This window comes from Tenebrio molitor, chromosome 8, assembly GCF_963966145.1.
Source record: "Tenebrio molitor chromosome 8, icTenMoli1.1, whole genome shotgun sequence".
Lineage (NCBI taxonomy): Eukaryota > Metazoa > Arthropoda > Insecta > Coleoptera > Tenebrionidae > Tenebrio > Tenebrio molitor.
Genome location: NC_091053.1, coordinates 3,033,912 through 3,054,597, shown reverse-complemented (window position 1 = coordinate 3,054,597; position 20,686 = coordinate 3,033,912). Strand labels below are relative to the sequence as shown.

Sequence of the window (20,686 nt, the reverse complement as noted above, 5' to 3'; positions counted from 1 at the left end):
TGCATAAAGTTTTATGTCATCCATATAAAGAAGGTGATTTAATTTGGATAGTGTGGTATCATTAAGTCTAAAATTAAAACCATATCCAGTGCTATTTAATAGATTTGTCAAAGGATTAATCGCTAGACAAAACCATAAAGGATTTAAAGAATCTCCTTGATAAATTCCCCGTTTAATTTGAATAGGCTCGGATTTTAATTTAGTATTATTTATTGATAAATTTAAAGTAGTTCTCCAAAATGTCATAACATGGGATAAAAAGTTAATTAAATCCAAATTAATTCTATAAATTTTAAGAATTTTAAGTAACCATGAATGTGGTACTGAATCATAGGCTTTTTTGTAGTCTATGAATCCGGTATAAATATTTCTATTATTTTTTCGAGCTTGTTCCATTATTACCGTATCTATTATGAGTTGTTCTTTGCAACCAAAAGACTCCTTAATACAACCTTTTTTTCTTCATTAAGTATATTTAATTTTTGGCAATGGTCGTAAATTATTACTTTAATGCAAGATGTCATAATTTTATAAATTGTAGGCAGACATGTGATTGGCCTATATTTTGATGGATTTTTAGTATCGGAATCTTTTGGTTTCAGATATGTTATTCCATGGGCCAAAAACTCTGGAAATGTGTTAGGTTCCCTAACAAATCCCTTAAAGTGATCAAGTAAGCATTTATGAATACAAGTAAATTTTTTTAACCAAAAGTTATGAATTTGGTCACCTCCAGGGGATTTCCAATTATGTGAACTATTAATATTTCTTATTAAAATTTCAAGGCTAATTTGAATATGATGTAGATTATTACTATCTGGTATCTCATTTTCTAAATGAGGAATCCATTCTGCCTGATTATTAAATTCGACTAATATACCATTATTAGTTTGAATTTTATTATCTGTTAGATTTTTGTAAAAGAACTTCTCATTATTTCTAAATAGTATGTTTTCAAATAACTATTTTCGATTTGTCGACTGCAAGCCTCGATATTTCACATGTTGCAGAGCTATTGCCCATGTATGGGAGCGGCGTTTGTTTTGTGGTTGAAAGGATGGGAAGAGTCGGCCATTTTTCAGTTAAGGAACTAGGTGGGCGCTGGTGACGTTTTATTTCCTGACAAAAGAAAAAGGACGATTTATTAGTATATCGCGTCTCTTATTGTTGATTTATTTTTAACAAGCGACCAAATCACATCGAACCGTGCCGTATAATGAAGTTTCCGACACTCAACTGTACGTCAGATGAGTAATTCGTAGGTAAAAATTAGGGCCAATCTGCCGCCTTAATCTCGTTCTCAACAGGGTTCCTTATTGGCCATCTCAGGCTCAAACTACCCCTCAGGGCCGCCTAATGTCCTCTCCGTTTCCCCTGATGTAACCGGCCTAAAATTGTAATTTCACAAATTCGAAGCAACACAACGACACATCCCAGTCTTCATTTCGGTTTTGTTCGACGCAAATGGAACACACCTAATCAGACCCAATAGTGGCAATCAATTTCTATGCCGATATGGAAACACGTGTACAAAATGTATTCATGTTGTGTAAAAGACAAGGACAATAATTTATGTGTGACAGGAATTGAAGCGTGTCATAAAATGAAGCGTATCTGACGTGTACGTGTACCGACCAGCATAAAAGACGTCAAAAACATTAATACCGTTCTGTCAGATGCATCTTTGAAAGCTCGACTGACGCAGCTTTACGAACAAATAAAGGAATTTTTAATTTTAGAAGCGCGGCCGCGGACTTTCAGGAAAGTTAATGTTCAACAACGCGCACCATGGATACACATGGTTCACCAAGAGTTGAAATATGTAATATCAATAAACACGAGCGGCTATTTTCGGACGTGTTAGTTCAAATATTTTTAATTGGCCAAACATACCAGAAATAAAATAACAAATAGGCTTGCAGAATGAAGAGGCACAAAGCTCGACGAGAAGAGCTGTATAAATAATTAGGTTACCGGAACGGCCTTTCCCAAAAATAAACAGGATCTTCAAAGTCTTCTAGATCATATTTCTATGTATATCGCGCGTTCAAATGAAATCCTGGACTGGGAAGGCGTTGGAAACCGTCAATTGTTGTGCTTTTTTAAAGCGTAGATTAATTGGAGCATGTTGACAGCTAACCTAAAATTTAGAGCCAAACATGTTTTCTTTTTTTTTCTTTCTTTGCAATGTTTTACATCAAAAATAGAATATCTTAACGATTCCTATTCTCGAAGCAAATAGCTAAAGGCACCCTTTGCTGAAAACAAACATGTTCAATTAAACATAAACGGCGGGAAATTCAAACTTTACACTGTTCTAAATGGTTTAATTTTTCCAACGCCTACTCAGCCGAGGATTTCATTTGAACGCCCGATACAATATTCCTAGGACAACTTGATTTCCATTTCAACATCAAAAGTACGCCGCTGATAAATAACTAGCTAGTTAACGGTTGCCCAATCATAATTAGACATCATGACTTATTCCGCTAATTAGGTTTCCTGTGAGAAAACACTGTTCTGTGAAGGTGTTTAATTGGTGTTGTTGAAGGTACGTAACAGATGATACTGTTAAAAATAGTATTTGGAACGCTAAATAAATCGCATAATGGATGTTTAAACTTCAGAATAAAATTATCCATCTGAATGCAAACTCTCGTCTGCTTTGTGCGTGTTTACCGGCAGAAAAATGCGCAAAAAGAGAGTGACAGCTGCCTTATCTGAGTATGTTTAAAGTTCAACAGCCGAGAGGTTTTTCTGCGAGAAAAAGAATTAATCGTGAGACATTTTGCACTTTCTTCAACGAGGGAAAAGGCAGATTTCAACAGGGTTGAGGGTAAAATTCAATGCGACGAAGGACTCCGGTCTGGTGATGTTAAAACCGTCTTTCAACTTTTCCAGTCACCACTTCCACTTTTTTTTAAACAAATTAAACGTCATAAACTTCCAATGAAGTTAAGTTGACTAGTTCTACATGTTCGGTAATCTTGCAGTTCACGAAAACTTGTTTCAACTTTGCCCCCATCTTCCTGGTCTAATCTCATCCATTTTTGTCACTCGGATGCAGCTCCGGTTTCTTATTGATATCTGGTAGATGTTAAGCTTTCATAGGAGGCTCTTAGCCCCATCGAAAACTTCCTGCCAAGTGTCTGTGAAGTTAACGTTTCACTTCGGAAACTTCGGTACGGGTGAAGTTGCAACAGTTATTGTTGTTTCAGGAAGTTCCAGTTAAAACGCATCCAGAGAGCTTGTGCACTCGATGAAACGTTAAAATAATGTAAATTAAATTTCGTAGCGAATCGGCGAGTTTCTTAAAACCATTAAATCCGATGTAAAATGATTCGTAAAAGCCGAAGCCACAATTCTTTCTTTCCAGTGGTCTTATTTATGACCGGGGGAAAGTTATTGCCTGTCGAAAATAACTCCCGAGCGCGCGCGTCTGCATTACCGGAATAAATTCAGATAATATTGTACTTGTATTATGATAACACAGCAGATGGCCATTATTGCTGCTCGGATGAGGCATGGCCGACGTTGCTCGACATCTCGAAACGTTTTACTTTGGAAGTTTTCGAGGAGTACTCGTGTGGATTGCGTCATTTATCAAATAGCACCGCGCTAAAATAAAATTAATGTCTGAATTCAATTTTAGAGAGCTGATATAAAAAGCTACAGGATAATAAAATTCTGATGAGGCGAGAGAATTTTTCCGATCTTGAAGGATTAAGCTTGTTGAAGAGAAGAATACGTCGCGAAGAGTATCGAATATTCGCGTTTTTATGTTAACTCCATTAAAAGGGGCAACTTTTAGAATCGTGCTTTTTTATTGCGCGTTTAAATCGAACGATCAAAATTTAATCGCAAAATCAGAACCGAAATCCAGAGAGGTTTCCACATCATTTCAGTCCTCTCCGTTATTACTTCCAACTTTCAACTATAAATATGTACAACATTATTCACGGAACACAATTTCGGGATATTTTTGGTCTACTTGAGGCATTATTTCATATTCGAGTATTCGACCACGGCTAAAATTATTTTATTCCAGCTTGGAAAGCGGAAAACAAACTCATTTAAATTTTAGCTTGCGGGAGTGATAAATTCTGGTGTGAATTATTTGTTACGCTGTTCTGATAAATTTTATAACAAAATAGTCCGACGAAATTAAACATTATGAAATAGAAAAGGTCGGCCTAAAATAGCACTCTCTTAATTAATTTTTGCACGTTATGAAGCACAATGAAGTGGAAACTTCACGAGTTCAGAAAAGCAACGGCAGAAAAGCATTGGATTTTAGTGGTTTTTGCTCACTGAAAATAGTCAGCAAAGATGGCAATTGAATCACTAGTGAGGAAATAATATTTTCTCACTAGTGAGCAAAGTGGATGTTTTGAGAGGTTGTGAATAGAGGGCGCCAAATATGTTGTACTGAAAGTTTTAGTAACTAAAGATTGTCTTATTTTTGACTTATTTACATTTGTAACCTATTATTTAGATTTCAATTGACGAAAAAACTGAAATTGTTTGGGGTAAACTTCTGGGAAAATTCATGGTAAATGCATATTGTGTTGGTATCACTGATTAAACTAAAATCAGTAAACCAATCACAAACACGCAACGCCTAACAACATAACCTCTTTTGTTTCGAATTTTGTTGATCCAAGTTTTGTTGTGTAAAACTGTGTGAGTTCCCTGTTGGGCTAATTTTGTAGAAGTTATTGATTCAATGATTTTAACAGTTATGAAAAATAGTGATAAGCTAGATAATGATATGTACAGTTTACGTTAATATAACCTCATTTTTTACTCTTGTCATGTTTTTGTCATTTTGATTTATTGACATTAAAAAATACTGATTTGCGGCATAATAAGGGGTAGGCAGCAGCTGAAAGCGATGATTTAATTACAAATTCACTGCAATTAACTTAAAATTCAAAAAGTAACAAAAAAAAAATGGTGCCCGAAATTTCGATTCCGCGACTCTTTTTTATGATCATGGAAAAAATCAGATTCAACACGCATGAGCAAACGTGTATTTAATCACTCGTACGGTTGGCCCAACTTCCCTACTCGTGATTAAATGCACTACTTTGCTCACTTGTATTGAAAATGGCTAGTTAATTAATAATAATTAAGAAGACACTGCATTCACAATAAGCAATAAAAATATTAAGTATAAATTCTAGGTGCGTTTTTACGCCGACATAACAATGTTGCTGTTGAAGTACTTTCCATTTATTTTGAGCTTTTTTTTAGAAAAATACATATACAGCTTTTACAGAAACTGAAGAAATTACCACATTGGAACATTGACGAGGTACAAAAGAACTGACATTTTATTTGATTATGAAGAAGATTTTTTAAATAATGAATTATAAAATAAAATAGTCGTATATTTAAAAAACTGAAAAGAGAATTGTTTCCTCTTGTTAGACAAATTTTCTTGGTTTTAGTTTAGACACAAATGTTTAAATAAAACAATATTGATATAAAAAACCAAAAAAATTTGCATATTTCTATCCAGATTTAACTACATTGGTTTAAACTACGTTTTGGGATTATTGTTATGTTTTAATTTCTTTTATAACAAAAATAAAAATATAGTAGTAACAGAGGCTTTTATCTTGTTGTGATTTGCGTAAGCATATAATCATTTATTAAAATTTAACATAAAATAACATTTTTAATTTACAATGCGAAAATTTCCGATAATAATGCGGAATCTGGAAAAGTGCCCCGAATGCTTGCAGCGTTTCCACGTTGAATGGCAAGGGAAATCCTCTCAAAAAGGAATTTCTTAGATTTTGAATCCCCTGATTCCGCGATAAGTCGGTCTCCGATGACATTAATGAAATCTATTGTTTCTTTGCACCAAGGGCAAAGTGTTTATAATATTGTTGGTATTTTAGAAAGTTTTTATTGATCATGGAAGATACAAATAAACTTTTAGGTTTACGGAATCTTTTATACAGTGCGTTCGTAAAGTTCGGAATAAATTCGAAAAAACTGTAAGTATTAATTTCTGAGACAAATCCTCGAAGAGGTCAACTTTGTTTTTAGAAAGTACATATTCTTCAATACTTTACTTGTGTTGACAGCTTTTCATCTCCTAGTTATGACGTCATCAATATTTATTTTAAATGACAACCCCCACTTTTTTCTTTTTTGTTTTTGATAGGCCTTCCCACAACCTAAACGATGAATGAAAAAAAATCATACCAAAAATGTAATTTAATTTTTATTGTAAAAATTTTAATTGGCCTTAAAAAAAACAAACAAACATCTAAGGTTACCAATAACATTCAACGCAATGTTGAAACTGCCTCCCGCCGACCATTTAACACTTACCGACACTTTGTACACTGCGCTCAATAATGTCAGGGCTTATTTGTTCCATTTCAGCGCAAATTCTCTGCCGCAAACGTTCTAAATTGTTTGTTCCATTAAAATAAACCTTCGATTTTAACTAAACCCATAGAAAAAGAAATGTATACCTTAAAAATTAAATTAAATGTTTGAATTATCAATTGTCATTTTCTCAAAAAAATTGTTATGTAAGGTACCAATTTTTTTTGCTCATCATTTAGGTAGTACGAAGGTCTATCAGAAAAAGAAGAAAAAAGTGGGGGTTGTGATTTAAAAAAATTATTGATGGCGTCATACTTAAGAGATGAAGTTGTTAACATAAGTAAAGTACTGAAGCATATGGGTTTTTTTAAAACAAGGTTGACCTCTTCGAGGATTTTTCTCAGAAAATAATAGTTACAGTTTTATCGAATTTATTCCGAACGCACGAATAACACGTGAATTACAAATGACATTAAAATAATATTACACTGCGGTATTTTCCATTAGATTTATTATCGCCGATTTCGTTGTAGGAAAACATTATCGTAGGCCGTTCGGGACATAATCAGCTTACGCTAACACAACTAGACCCATATCCAAACAAACTTTAATTATTTGAATTCCTATTACGTCCGTAACGGTGTAAAACATAACGCACCGTTACACCGAACAAAATTGATGAACAGTACAAAAACCACAGCCCCCGGAACAATGCAAAAGCAGCCTGTCCAGCTTTCGCAATTATCAGCGCAGTAAATAACATTATTACTGACCAGACTCGTGTCATAGTACGCCAGAAGTTCGGGAAAAACGAGCATGTCGTAATCCATGGTGAGTTTTCCCAGTGACGGAACACCAAAAGAGGAAAAAAAGTGCGGGACACTAACACGACGACCGAGGGGAAAAAACCGCCCCCGAATTTTCCACGATTATGGCGGCACAACTTCCTCGAACGGCCGCGGGGAACACACATGAACTAAAGTCGGTTAGTTTTTTGGTTTAAAGCGGACATGTTTGTTTATGTTACCGCGTCTGAAGTAAAGCATAACCCAACTTCAGGCCACGCCGCGATTTTCATGTGCGCACGACCTGAAATACGCTGAAAGGTCGGCCCGCTCCTACCGATTACGCTGAAAACGATGGCGAATATTTATTTGGCAGATCGGTGGGTTTGTTTATAAGGGAAAAAAGTTTTATGATCGCGAAGTGCCTCGAGAATTTTATTTCGGGCTTCGGAAAAATATCCATTATTTAAATATTTTTAGAAACGTTGCCACACTTCAAACTAAACACAGGAATGATTCATTAAAAAAATATTTTAACAAAATCACAACACGTAAACTGAGCCAATCGCGCATCAGTTATAATTTGGCTTCCCGAGGAGGATTTTGGTAATGTTGTGACAGCTGCAGGTCAAAAAATCGTTTTCTTAATGGAAACCTCCTAGTCCCAACCCTCGGAATTGAATTATTTCCGAAAAAAATCGCTCCTGCTTAGCAAAAATAGCCTCGTCACTCCGAAACTCGTTATTATCGCCGCAATAAAACACATTCCGGGAGAACCCACAGGATTAATTCTGTAAATATTTGGGACACAAAAGGAAGACATAAAGATAATTTAACGCGGCAGCTGGACACATGTTTTACGACCCTTTGGTACATAGATTTCAAAAAATGACAATTTCCAGTGACCTCACCTTCTCCCCGGAACATGAAAGTCTGGTGGGAATAACGGCCGAAGAAATAGAACCGATGTGTGCCAATCGCTATCGGTCCTGTTTCCCGTTTTATCGAAGATCTGTTTTGCGGTTACGATTTCAGTTCGAATTGAATTTGCTGGTACGGCATTTAAAAACACGACTTCCGGGCGTAGATTATTCAACTGCTATTGGCTCATGTTATTGCCGTAAATTTGATTTATGATCTACGAAAATAATTGAATTTCTCGAGGGACGTGATCAACTCTCTTATTTATTTTTGGAATTACTTCGTTTGCAATTTTTTTGGCACGTGCTTGCTCGAAATGTTCAAAAACGACTACAATTCTCAGATGCTTTCGGCGAACTTTAAAGCTCGCGTGAAGCTGCATAATAGCAATATAAGTAATAAATAAGTAATAGAAATGCTAGCGCAGTCGAGCATTTAAAAAATAATAGATTATATCATAAAGAGTAGAAGTGAGTCTTTTTGTGCTAAGCCTAGAAATTGATGACCGAGACGAAGTTGAGTCGCCAACTGGGCGGAGCACAAAAAGACCTACGTTATTTAAACAACTTTGTGTTCACACTGTATAATCTACGACAACGAAATGTATGCAAGAGAAGGTTGCTTGATATAATTTATTATTTCATCAATGCTTTGTTCTGCTGCATATTGTGGTAATTTCCTGCCCAAAACAAATGATACAATTACGATACAAAGAAAATGAAAAATCACTTTGCCAAACTCCATCAAACTTGTTTTATTTTTAACAGAAGTTATCACCTCTTTTTATTTTTTCCTGTTTCGGCAGCAGGGAAAATTAGTCGCGATAAATAACATCGATAACACCTAGGTAATTCTGATACTTGAACGACAAATGTGACACTTTTTTCGCTGTGTAAACTGAAACTGATCAAGTTGCACACGCGTAATATACAGATAGCGTGCTATAGCGTTATTACTATTTCGTTATTACCCCGCTTGAACTATTACTTATAAATTACCTAATAAAATGACAGAGGCGGTTTCAAGGCTATTTATTCAGGTATTAAAGTGATCAATAAATACGTTTCCCAAAATATTGTTGTTACGACAGAAAAGTCGTCGGTCTCGTGCGAGCCTTAAAGGACAATGCTCGTTAGGGGCGGCAGAGTCGGCCGGGCCGTACCACACAAAATTACGAATTTTATTTCTATATTTTCTGATAAAAAAATGTTTACGTTATTTTTCTTCAAACCCAAATAACAACTTACATTACAATTTACATTTCTGTCTCGTACCTAATTACATTGTACTGTGTACTGTATGTTCTGTAAATACACATATTTATATAAATACCTAAACGCATCCAGGATAGTTTTGGAAAAAAAAATGCGTGTGTAAATAAAAATCCACTTAATAAACGCAAAATTCTTCTAAACATAAATTATGATGTCTGTTCGCTTTCATCGTTTTTTTTTAATTGCCTCAGTAAAGACCAATTTAAATTAGATGTTGAAGTTAAAGTTATTTTTTCACCATTACAAAAATTAAATGCATATGAATATTTACAAAACTACAATAATTGACAAAGCCGTTCCTAGGCTCCTGCGGCAAGTGTTTATTAAATAATAAATACATTTACGATGTAGTTGAGAAATATTTTTAAACGCATTCGAAGAAATCAGTCGGCCAAGGAAGGGTCGGCCAGTGATGGATTTGCCGAGTGCAACACAGAGTGCGGTTTTGAAACGATGAATACATTCAGAAATACGTCCAGCTGTCTCGTCTCACCAATCTTAAGTTATGTTGTTGTAACTTGTAACGGATAGCTTAGCTCGTTTCACATAAACCCGGCCAGAGTTAATTTGGCCGTTGACCGCTGCAGCCTGCAGCGCTGCTAGACTGAGTTTGCTAAGGTACTATATTTTTAGAAGGTACCGCCATTCCGCTCCACAATTTTTCGCCTCGAAATTAAAAGAGATGGCATTATCGATAAATCCTGTGAGTGTGACAAAGATAGAATCTGTTTAACTCGATACAAACATCCCTTAAAATTGTGTATACTTCTATCTTTGTTACACTCACGGGATTTATCAATAATGCCATCTCTTTTAATTTTGAGGCGAAAAATTGTGGAGCGGAATGGCGCTACCTTCTAAAGATATAGTAGTACCTTAGATGACAAAATATTTGATGACAAAATATTTGTGAAGAAATTGCCAGTTCCACAACCCTCAATGGTTGATTTAATACAATCGAAAAGTGGTCATAATCGCGCGTTTTCTAAAACTCTATACCAGAAACATACATATATGGTTAACGGGCAGCCGGGTTCGTAATAAATTGTTTTGTTGGTATTGTGTACTCTTTTCGGTAAATAAAAATCCTTATAATTCGGTAGGGTACGACAATTTAAAAGAAATTCATCGCGCTTTAGTTAAACACGAAATATCTAAAGAACATACACATTCGGCAATAAAATTTAAATTGTTCGGTAAACAAAATATTGTAAATGCAATTGACAGCGGTCATAAAGAATATATTAAAAAATACAATGAAAAGGTCCGGGAAAATCGAGAAATGGTTAAACGTTTAATAAATAGGTATGACAATTTTTTTGTCTACACAAGAATTGGCATTCCGGGGTAATGATGAATCAGTACATTCAGATAATCAAGGTAATTTTAAAGAATTAGCCAAATTTGCCGCTACTTTAGATGAAAATTTTAATAAATTTATAGATCCTTCTTTATCCCCCAATGAAAATCATTTATGATAAAATTAACAGCGCCGTATGTTTTTCGTGGCAAATAGACGAGACTACAGATATCACATGTTTTTCACAGATGTCTGTTATTTTTCGTTTTGTTAGCAACGGTAAAGTTTTGGAAAGGTTTCTCGGATTTTTTAACGTAAGCGATGGTCGAACTGCAAATGACATTTTCACTGCTGCAACAAAATTTTGGTCATTTTAATACTGAAACAAAATTAGTCGGACAAACATATGATGGGGCAGCGGTGATGGCAGGAGAGCTTAACGGTTTACAAAAGAAAATTAAATCAGTTGCTCCTCAAGCACTTTTTACACATTGTTACGCCCATAAATTAAATTTAGTATTGCAAGATTCGTGTAAACAAATTAGAGAATGTAGAATTTTTTCTCAAACGTTTCGGGATTTTCTGCATTTTTTACAAAATCTACTAAACGTACCAACCTCTTGGATTCAATTTGTAAAAAAAGATTACCAAGTAACTCTGAGACCAGATGGAAGTTTAAATCTCGCGTTGTCAATACATTATTCGATAAAAGAACAAATTTAATTGAAGTTTTTGATCACATCATTGAAAATTTAGACCAATGGGATGACATTTCGATACGGCAATCTATCGGTTTTAAAAATTGTTGAGCGACTTTGATTTCGTGTTTTTGTTACATACTTTTCATTTAATTTTCACGCATACAGAATCCGTTTTTTCCATAATCCAAAATAGGTTATCCGATATAACGTACTGCAATGAAAGGATAATTTCACTTGTAGCAACTCTAAAAAATTTTCGAAATGATAACTATTTTAATAATTTTTATTTGGAAATGAAAAAAATGCAGGATGTATTGCCTCCGTCCGCTAAGCGACACAAGACTGATTTAACAGATAACTTGTCTAAGAAACTATTATTTTTCGAAATTTTAGATTTACTTATAAATCAAATTGAAATACGGTTTAAAGACATTTCATCCCTTAATTTTTTGGAATTAATTGACAGCAATAAGTTTGATGTGTTCAGTCGTAATTTTCCCGAAAAACAATTTAATTCTTTAATTAATAATTATCGAGGATTCTTTAATAATGAAAGATTAAAAAGGGAGTTGCAAGTTCTGTATTCGGATAAAAACTTTTGGTAATTCACCGACAGTTACAGAAATGATAGAATTCATTTATAAAAATGATATCATTACCGATGTTCCGGAAATATATAAATTGTTTTGTTTAATTGTATCTCTCCCGCCAACATCAGCATCGGTAGAAAGAAGTTTTTCGGCATTAAAACGTGTGAAATCCTACAGTGGAAAATGTCCCAATCCCGTTTAAATAATTTGTCGGTTTTAGCAATTGAATGAGGATTGGTTAAAGAATTAATTAAAGACAAAAAATTTTATACAAAAATTCTTGATGATTTTGCAACGACAAAATCGCGTAAAATTGAGTTAATATAATTATTAATAGCTAATTAATAGAATTAATATAATATGAATAGGTTTTTATTCAGAAAATTATTTAGTTGTTTTTGTAGTTTGTTTTATGTTTTCAGTTTATTTATTGTTTTTTTTTTTAATTAGATTTAAGGGTTTTATTTTAATTTTGAGAAGTTTAATTTTGTTTTCAGTTTTATAATTTGTTATTCCAATTTTTAGAATTTATTTTGTTTTCTAATTTTTGGAATTTTTGTTTGTTTGTGATCTACCCCCGAACCTGACCTTTTCCTACATCCTATTTTCCTATTTCCTTTCCTGGCAAGAATGCTCTAGACGTCCTCGTGGTTCTTGTCGTAAGATTTAATTTTTTGATTAATATGTATGTAACTTGCACTTGTTAGTTTTACTATGTACCCAACATTTTTTTAATTATGCACCTACATTTGTCACGCGGATGCCTATCAAAAAGTTAAATTGACTAATTAGAGCTTTACCGATCTACCCATGTTCGGCCGACCCATATTCGCGGAACACGAGCCGTCACTGCAATGCATTAAAACGGCAATTGTATTTATGAGACGACATTATCCTAGAAGGTTTGCCCATAAAAACGGTTTTTGTCCGTGTAATAATCATAACACAAAAGCAAACCAAAATTATGGAAGAGGAAAAAAAAAACTCTTTCTATCTTTCGGCGTGTTAAAATTGTGCTGCGCCGCCTAACACGAAAATAATGTTTTTTTACGGACCATTTTAAAAAGAAAAAGACAAATTTCTGGGTCGTTAAGCCTAACATGGAACGAAAGAAACACATGTATAAACCGTCTAATAAAATAGAAAGGCTTTGCCGAGTAGTTCGCCCCATCCATCTTCTCCCATAAAGTCGAAGAGGGAGCCGTTGGGGTAAAAAGTGAGGGGAATAAAGCGGCGCAGGTGGGTAATGAGCATGGATAACTTACCCCTGGCAACGTGTGTTTCTCATGCAGAGCGTTCTGGGCGTTGAGGGCACTCTCCGGGCTGAAGTACGTCAGGAATGCGCAACCTGCAATCACAACGGCCCTTTTCATGCACGTGCTCGCTAATAACAGACAAATATGCATAGAATTCCCGACTGGAAATTTTTAAATTAATTTAAAAGCTAGGAGGTCATAATTTCGTGTAATTGCGGCACCGAAAAAAAATCTTTTGTTGGTTGGGTGGCCCCACTAAAAAATTGCATGCTTGCAGGCCGTGGACCTGCCACAAATAAATTTCGAATAACGTCACCCGGAATTACGTATCGTGGGTTATCAGAAAGGGTTTTTATGCTTTCTTGAAAGGGACGGCTGGTGCACTCGGCACGAAGATGGCGTAGGTCATGGAACGGAAACACGCCACAACAGGTAAAAACGTCTGGAATTCAATAATTGTGCCGGGGAAGTGACACAAAAGTCCAAAGGGGCAAATATGAACGACAACGATCTTGATTTATCGATTGTCGAATCGTTTTCAATGAAAACGTTGGAAGAAAAATCTAATTGCGTGAGAAGGAACTCATTTTCCTGCATATTTTGGCTTCTCACTTTTATACTTTTATAACGTGCACTGGGCTAATCACAATGCTGATCTTAATGTCTCAAAAATAATATATAAATGACATCTTAAACACCTTCGACTTCCTCGGGTTCGGGCAGAAATAATCTAAATTTAATTGCTTTACTTCACGTTTGAAATTGGAAAACCAATTCATACAAGTGCCACTTTGCCACGCTAACAAAATAAAACAACCCCTTAACGCTACGTCAAGGTAGTAGTTATTTATGTGACGCGTAAATTAATCTATACGGGCGCGCGGGCTTTTGTGGGACGAGTGACGCAAGGAACGAGTCTCCATAAGCCAGCGCGCCCCTAAAGATTAATTTACTAAGCGCGTCACATAAATAACTACTAAAACATAGTGTGGTTATAATTTTTTTTTTATTTGACATGAAGTTGACATCTAAATTACTGTAAATTTTTTAGGTTATTTTTATTTAAACACAAATACATGATAGATGTCAGGTAGCGACAACTGAAATTTGTCTTAATAAAAGCAGTTTTGGATTCATTAAAAAATAAAAAGATCAATTGGGATCTACTCGTTTGAGAAATATGTTTACTTGGTTGCGTCGGGACGTTGTTAGGCCCATTATTACCCGTGAATACCACTGTATTACAGCCAGGCTCACTGTATTTGTATAACATTAATGCAGCACATATGGTTGGTTGACATGTATATGTAATTATATCGGTGCATAAACCACCAATTCATTACTCATAAGTGTATAGGTAATGTAGAGTACCTTTACCAGCAATTTAGTAATTAGCAGACCATATTTAACTATTCATAGTATTTGACATTCTCCCCTTATTGGAGTTAGGGTATTTTCAATAAAATATTTTAGTGCTGGAATTGTGTTTCAGCAACAAAATGGAAAAAAAAACAAAAAGAAAAAATGAACAAGATGAATAAGGTTTCATTTTTGAAAGTACTACGAGGACGTTTATTTTAGTAAATTATAACAAAGTGCTAATTGTTTGTTAAAAGAAATCTACTATTAAAAGGCTTAAAGCTTTTATAATTTTCGAATCTACCGGCACAAATTCTTTCAGTATTCAGTACTCGTATATCGCTTGAATTATTGGCGAGAAAGAAACAATTTCAAAGATAGTTTTACTATTCTTTATATGAAGCAAAATCCATTCTAGCAAAGTAAAACTTCTTGATTTTACATCTAAAGTCAATTTTTTAATTATAGTCTGATGGATCAATTAATAAGCAAAGCAACTGTTACATTGCTTGCTCTTTCTAACATAATGTAATACTAATAATGTAAAACAAGCTCTTGGATTCTTGTACGTATTTTATTAAGTCCGTCCCATTATGCATCTCGCTTTGACATGTGCGATCAGAGCAAGACGCGAGTTGTACGTTTATTTCATTAGCGACGTCAAATTTTTAGGTTAGGTTTTAACTACATTTGTGATTATTTTGTTTAATTTTGCTTGAAATGATGCCAAGGAAAAGCAACTCTTTCTTGAACAGCAGCCACTGGCAGAAGCGGACCTTTATTATCTCGTTCCCGTGTAAAATACATTAACAAATTTCTCATTAGCGTGTAAGAAGGGCATTGACCTCACGGGGCATTGCCGAAACAAAATCTAGGAAGAAAGAAAGAGTCCAAATCTGGTTGTTTTCAATAACTTTTAATATGTTTTACCTATTAGTTGATAAATAGTTATCAAAAGCGTTCTGAAAAGAACTGTTTTTTGAAAAACAAAAAAAAACAGAGGAATGAATTTGCAGAAAAATCATGAAAGCACGAAAGAACACAACTCAAAATCACAAAAACTGTAATGACATTTGTCTCAAGATGCCAATATAAATTTTCAAATATTGGTAGCACCATGCATTGCTGTCAGATGTCGAAAGCAGACGCAGGTCATGTCGATTTCTTGATTCGGAGTAAGCTCATCGGATTATAATTTAAAAAAATGGACTGTACAAGCTTCAGTTCTCTGTTTTTGTTTACAAAAGCAATATTACGAATTAGCTAATCGTTTCTATAGTTACTAATAAAAAAATTGCCATTTAAATAATAAAGAAATATGTAAATTATTACAAAGCCTAAAGCTTATATAATACATATTCGAATCTACCATCAAAAAGAATTTGTTGAGAAAGATACAACTTCAAAGAGAGTTCTACTATCCTTGACATATGCAGAAAAATCCATTCTAACAAAGTAAGACTTCATGGTTCTAATCACGTCTATCTTGCATGGGCACATGATTACCTTTGAGGATAGGTATATTAATGACGCTTTTATATTCTTACATACTTTGTTTAAATTTAGAATTTGATATAAGCTGGTAATTTGTTATTGTTATAGAACCTAATATAGCAATAGCGTGTGCGATTTAGTTAAAACGAGCTCAGTTTAAAAAAGTGACGACGTTTAGTTAAGTGTACAATTAATACAATGTAAGTTTAGTGTAAAATCAATAGGTATGTGGTTTTCAACTAATCAATATTTGTATGAATAAAAAACAAAGACTATTGTAGATACTGTCTATAAAAGAATGTAGGATCGCAGATGGCTCTGGAATTTGCCGCCTGGTTTAAATTCATTAAATACTAATCGCAACTGTCAAATATTCACAAGTTGTCAACACAAAGTCCACTTAACCTCATTTCCGCTTTCGAAGTCCTGCTTTGTTGGCCTGCTTATTCTTAAAAAAGCTTTTTCCAAAGCTAGATAATTTCCGGAAAATCACCATAATTTTATAACCTCGCAAATATTTTAGAAGTAATTGCTAAAATGGTCTTCAATGGTCTCAAGGTGTCGAATAGGACCATTCGCCGTTTTCAAATCTAATAACATATGGGATGGCGCAGATATGCGGCCAATGATTAGCGCAAAATGGAGTATAGACGATTGTAGCGTTTTTTACAATTTTTTTTTTATATTTTTGGTATGTAAGTGTATACTTATGATACATTGTTGTTTTCAGAATAAAAATCTCTATTAGAATTACAAAAAAAAAATTATGTGTTCCCATTAAAAAAAATTTTTTGAGAGTTTAATCTTGAAGCCCTTAGGGCTATACGGGAATTTATTAGGCCTTTTTGTAGCCTATTCATAACCATTTAATATGGTGTATAAATAATTAAAATCCTGCAATAAATAAGAGACTTATAGACTCGTTTTTTTTTTTGGGACACCTGCATATAATGACAATTACTATTGTAATGATATTTGAATTAAATTTTTCACGTGTTGCCAACTGGAGCGTCTTAATCACGGCCTTCTCGACTTTTTTATCGATCGCACGGTATTTTAAGGGTTGCATATCGTAGATCATACTAACATTATTCGATTTCTGGTGAAAAAGTCGGCAAACTTTCAACGCCTACTAGGATCCCACATTCTTTTATAGACACTCTGCATATCTATGATTATGATGATGTCCCGATCACTGCTAACGAATTTCGAAGTAATAAACAAAATTCTTATTGTTACTAACTAAATAACTTACGTTATTTACATCAGATATTAAATTTAATTATGAGCTAGAATTGAACTGGAAAAGGAATACATATTAATAAATACCTACGGAAATATAAATGATACAAATAGGAACTTTTGAGAAACATAATGTTTAATAAACAGTTATTAAGGGTTTTGTTAAATTTATCCAGAAAGAAAAAAAATGGGTCGATTTAGATTACTTGGGCTACTCAAATTAACAATTTATTTTTAAAGATCACTGAATTCACGTATTTCTTTAAAACTGTTGCACATTCACTGAAGTACGAGTATAAGACGCCAAAAGCTTGTTTCTTTATCATTTTCGGCGAACATTAAAGAGAATTGTCAAACTTCGTGAAATAACAAAAAATAACTACACTGATTAAAAAAAAAAAACGTGTTCGCTATTGGTTTTACCATTTATTATTTTTATTACCTAAATCCTTATCTACGCATTTTAAAATTACTGAAAACGAAATTATAAATTACAAAAAAACCATTTTTATTGACATACGTTTTGAGTCGTTTCAGTTAACAAAAGACAAAGCTATTTATTGCATGGCTGCTTCAGAATTTAAGGCCGTGGTACACAACTGTCTTAACAAGAACATTTAAAAAAGATATCGGTCATAGATTTCGGTTTTATGGTTCTGCAGATTTTGAGGTTTCTCCGAAATGCGCCCGTAAAAATTCCCAACGCAGACAATCTAGACCTCGTTGTTGAATCTTCAAAAGAGGTTAAAGTTCATCCGCGACGTTAAAATCTGCGAGATTGTTCCAATTTATGTCGACAAACATTTAGACATGACGCCATTAAAACCCTTCTCCGGGGAAAATTAAGCAAAGCCCGAAATTCGAGATCGTCCTCAAAAATAGGAAACCTTTGTATACACCGTCGAATTTTCCTAATAGAGGTCTATCTGGATGGCGCCGATCTGAATACACTGGTTTGTATAGCTGATAATGATATCCTTCCGGAGCACCATCTCCCGGTAAACTGATAATAGGCCCGATAAGCTGAGCCCGGTCCCTGCTGCCGGCTACGTACAGCTTTATCTGCTCACGTTGCATTAATGTGCTAATGTATACGGGATAACTTCACCTGCGTCCTGACTCGAGAAAGACCGAATCGATTTTCACCACAGGACGACTGAGACTCCGGTTAATCCTTAATCTTGCAAGAGTGCAACGACTGAAAAGCATCTCATTGTGCAGGACACTAGGACTTGTGGGAAAATATCACATAACATATTTCTCTCCGTTTCTTACTAATCATCCACGACTGTCAGATCAACAGGCGCGTTTATCGACTTCTGATACTGACAGTCGAAGAGATTACGGGAAAAAACCCATCAAAAACGAGTAATATACAACGCGACTTCTGTTGGGGCATTAATGTGGATTGTTGTTTCACACGAGCTTCAGTTATCGCGCTGAACATCGAGCGTTTTTCACCATGTAAGTTGCCACAACGAACCGAAAGCACGCTACTCTGGTACTAATTGAAAAATTTTAACGACGTCTTCATAGCACATAAATTTTACGTTTTTAGGTCGCGAATAAATTAAGAGCGAATTTTTTTCCAGAGCTTTTCTACGAACTAGTTCCTGAATATTGTATGCGCTCTAGCACTGCACAAACTCCGATAACCCTTTTCGGAAATGCTAACACTTGTAACTGTTCTTCGGATACGACGACGCAGTCTGTTCATTCCGTCGTAAATAAATTCCCTTCGCTATATTACGTCATTTCTCTTTTATCGAGATCAAACACCATAAAGCTAAGTCCCGGGACGTCTAAGAGTTAAGTACAGTCCTAAAACTGTACCCCAATAATATGACTCGTTTAAAGGGTCAAATGCAGCAGTTCGAAGGGTGTTTACATAGGCCCGCAGATTTACTAAATGGTAAATTTCGATTCTAATCGGAACTTGATCTTTGGCCGACCTTTGGGAACAGATAGAAACCCAGGATACAACAATTCGTGTTAACGCGTAGAAACATTTTTGTGTGCAACCGTACGCGAAATGAGCACTTCGCGTGCGTACAACAGGCCGCGAAATTGAATACACATGTGAATTAGGTTAATTTTTCACTGATCAAAAAGAGAAATATCTCGGAACATTTCCTGAATGTCATCAACAGACATTTTGGTTTATTTGTGTCTTTGCACGACTCCTGATATTTCCACGATTAAAATAACCTAAAAAGGAGCAGATGATACAACCTAGCATAACAGAACTTAACATTTACCTTCCACAATAAATAAATTCCAATAAATAGGTGAGCCAGTACAACATTATCCGCCACGGTTTCCACATTCTTCTTGTTACATCAGTCTCAAAGTCACTGTGTAACATTTTTCATATTGCCGTTTCGATTTTTCAGGTTTCAAATGCGACACTGCACAATTTATAATATTTTTTTTAACTCTGGATGAGTACACGGAACTGAAACATCGTAATTTGACGACCTCGAGGTTGTCTTGTCTCGGCCGCAAAGCGGCCTCGACGACAATTTGTCTCTCGGTTCGTCAAAGTACGATTTCGCATCCTTGATATACAAATAACTACATATTAAAAATTTTGACGAAGAAAAAAAAATACACGATTCAAATTGACGACCGGTAAATTATAAAATTAATTTCCCTTAAACAACAACCTCGAGGGACACAAACGAATGACACTTTCGTGACCGTTCGTCTACACTCAGCTCCACTCGTAATTATTCGCAGTTCTTGCGTGTTGAACAAGAGACAAGAGCCGACATTATCACATATCTATAATATCATTATCTTATTTTACTTAAATAGAGCACGCCAAACACGACATCTCTCCACTCGAATCTATTCACGAGCCGCGATAAAAAGATATCCTGCTGTTGGAAGGATGATTGATCTCGTCCTTAAGCATAAGCCGCGCTTTGCCAAACTAATGAGGAACTTCAGGTTCTGATCGCCCTTCGAGCGTGCTTTTTTAATTACATCCTTCGTTTAGTGCTATCCGATCGGAGAGGCGCCCTTTCTCTAATGTACCTACGTGGCGTGACGATAATTTATATGCGTCACACTAGTGTACCGAAAGTGTTGTTGGTATTATATTTGCGTGAAAGTTGCGTTTTGTACACCGCACAAATGTTCTTTCTGTATCGTGTGTTGCATCTCGCCCCTTTAAAACTGTCAGAAGACGACTTAGGCTTTTGAACATTAAAGGGCTTCGCGTAATGCTTATTTGAACATGTCAAAGATTAGTCCTCGAGCAAAGGGAACCTACTCTACAGATCTCTAACTAAAACATTGCAATTTACAAATATTTTTTACTGTAAAGTTGTACCTACTGTTGTTGTTATCTGTGGGGGTGATCAAAAATAATAATCAATCTATTAATAAAGTGAGTATCGAGAGGTTATGCA

General features: G+C 34.9%; 1 protein-coding gene across 12 annotated transcripts in view; it reads right to left on the bottom strand.

Annotated features, from left to right (window-relative positions):
* bru3 (bruno 3) overlaps positions 1-20,686 on the bottom strand; it is a 379,483-nt gene that overhangs the window by 316,475 nt on the left and 42,322 nt on the right. For 4 of the 12 annotated variants that reach the window (XM_069055413.1, XM_069055418.1, XM_069055409.1 and 1 more), the window contains exon 2: positions 13,185-13,267. Coding sequence is in view for 2 of the 12 variants with exons in the window: in XM_069055421.1 (XP_068911522.1) it covers positions 7,122-7,178 (57 nt within the window). In the remaining 10 variants the exon portion in view is untranslated. Of the gene's footprint in view, positions 1-7,121; positions 7,377-13,184; positions 13,268-20,686 lie in introns of those variants that run through there. The other 8 variants (XM_069055414.1, XM_069055416.1, XM_069055426.1 and 5 more) reach the window with 7 other exon arrangements.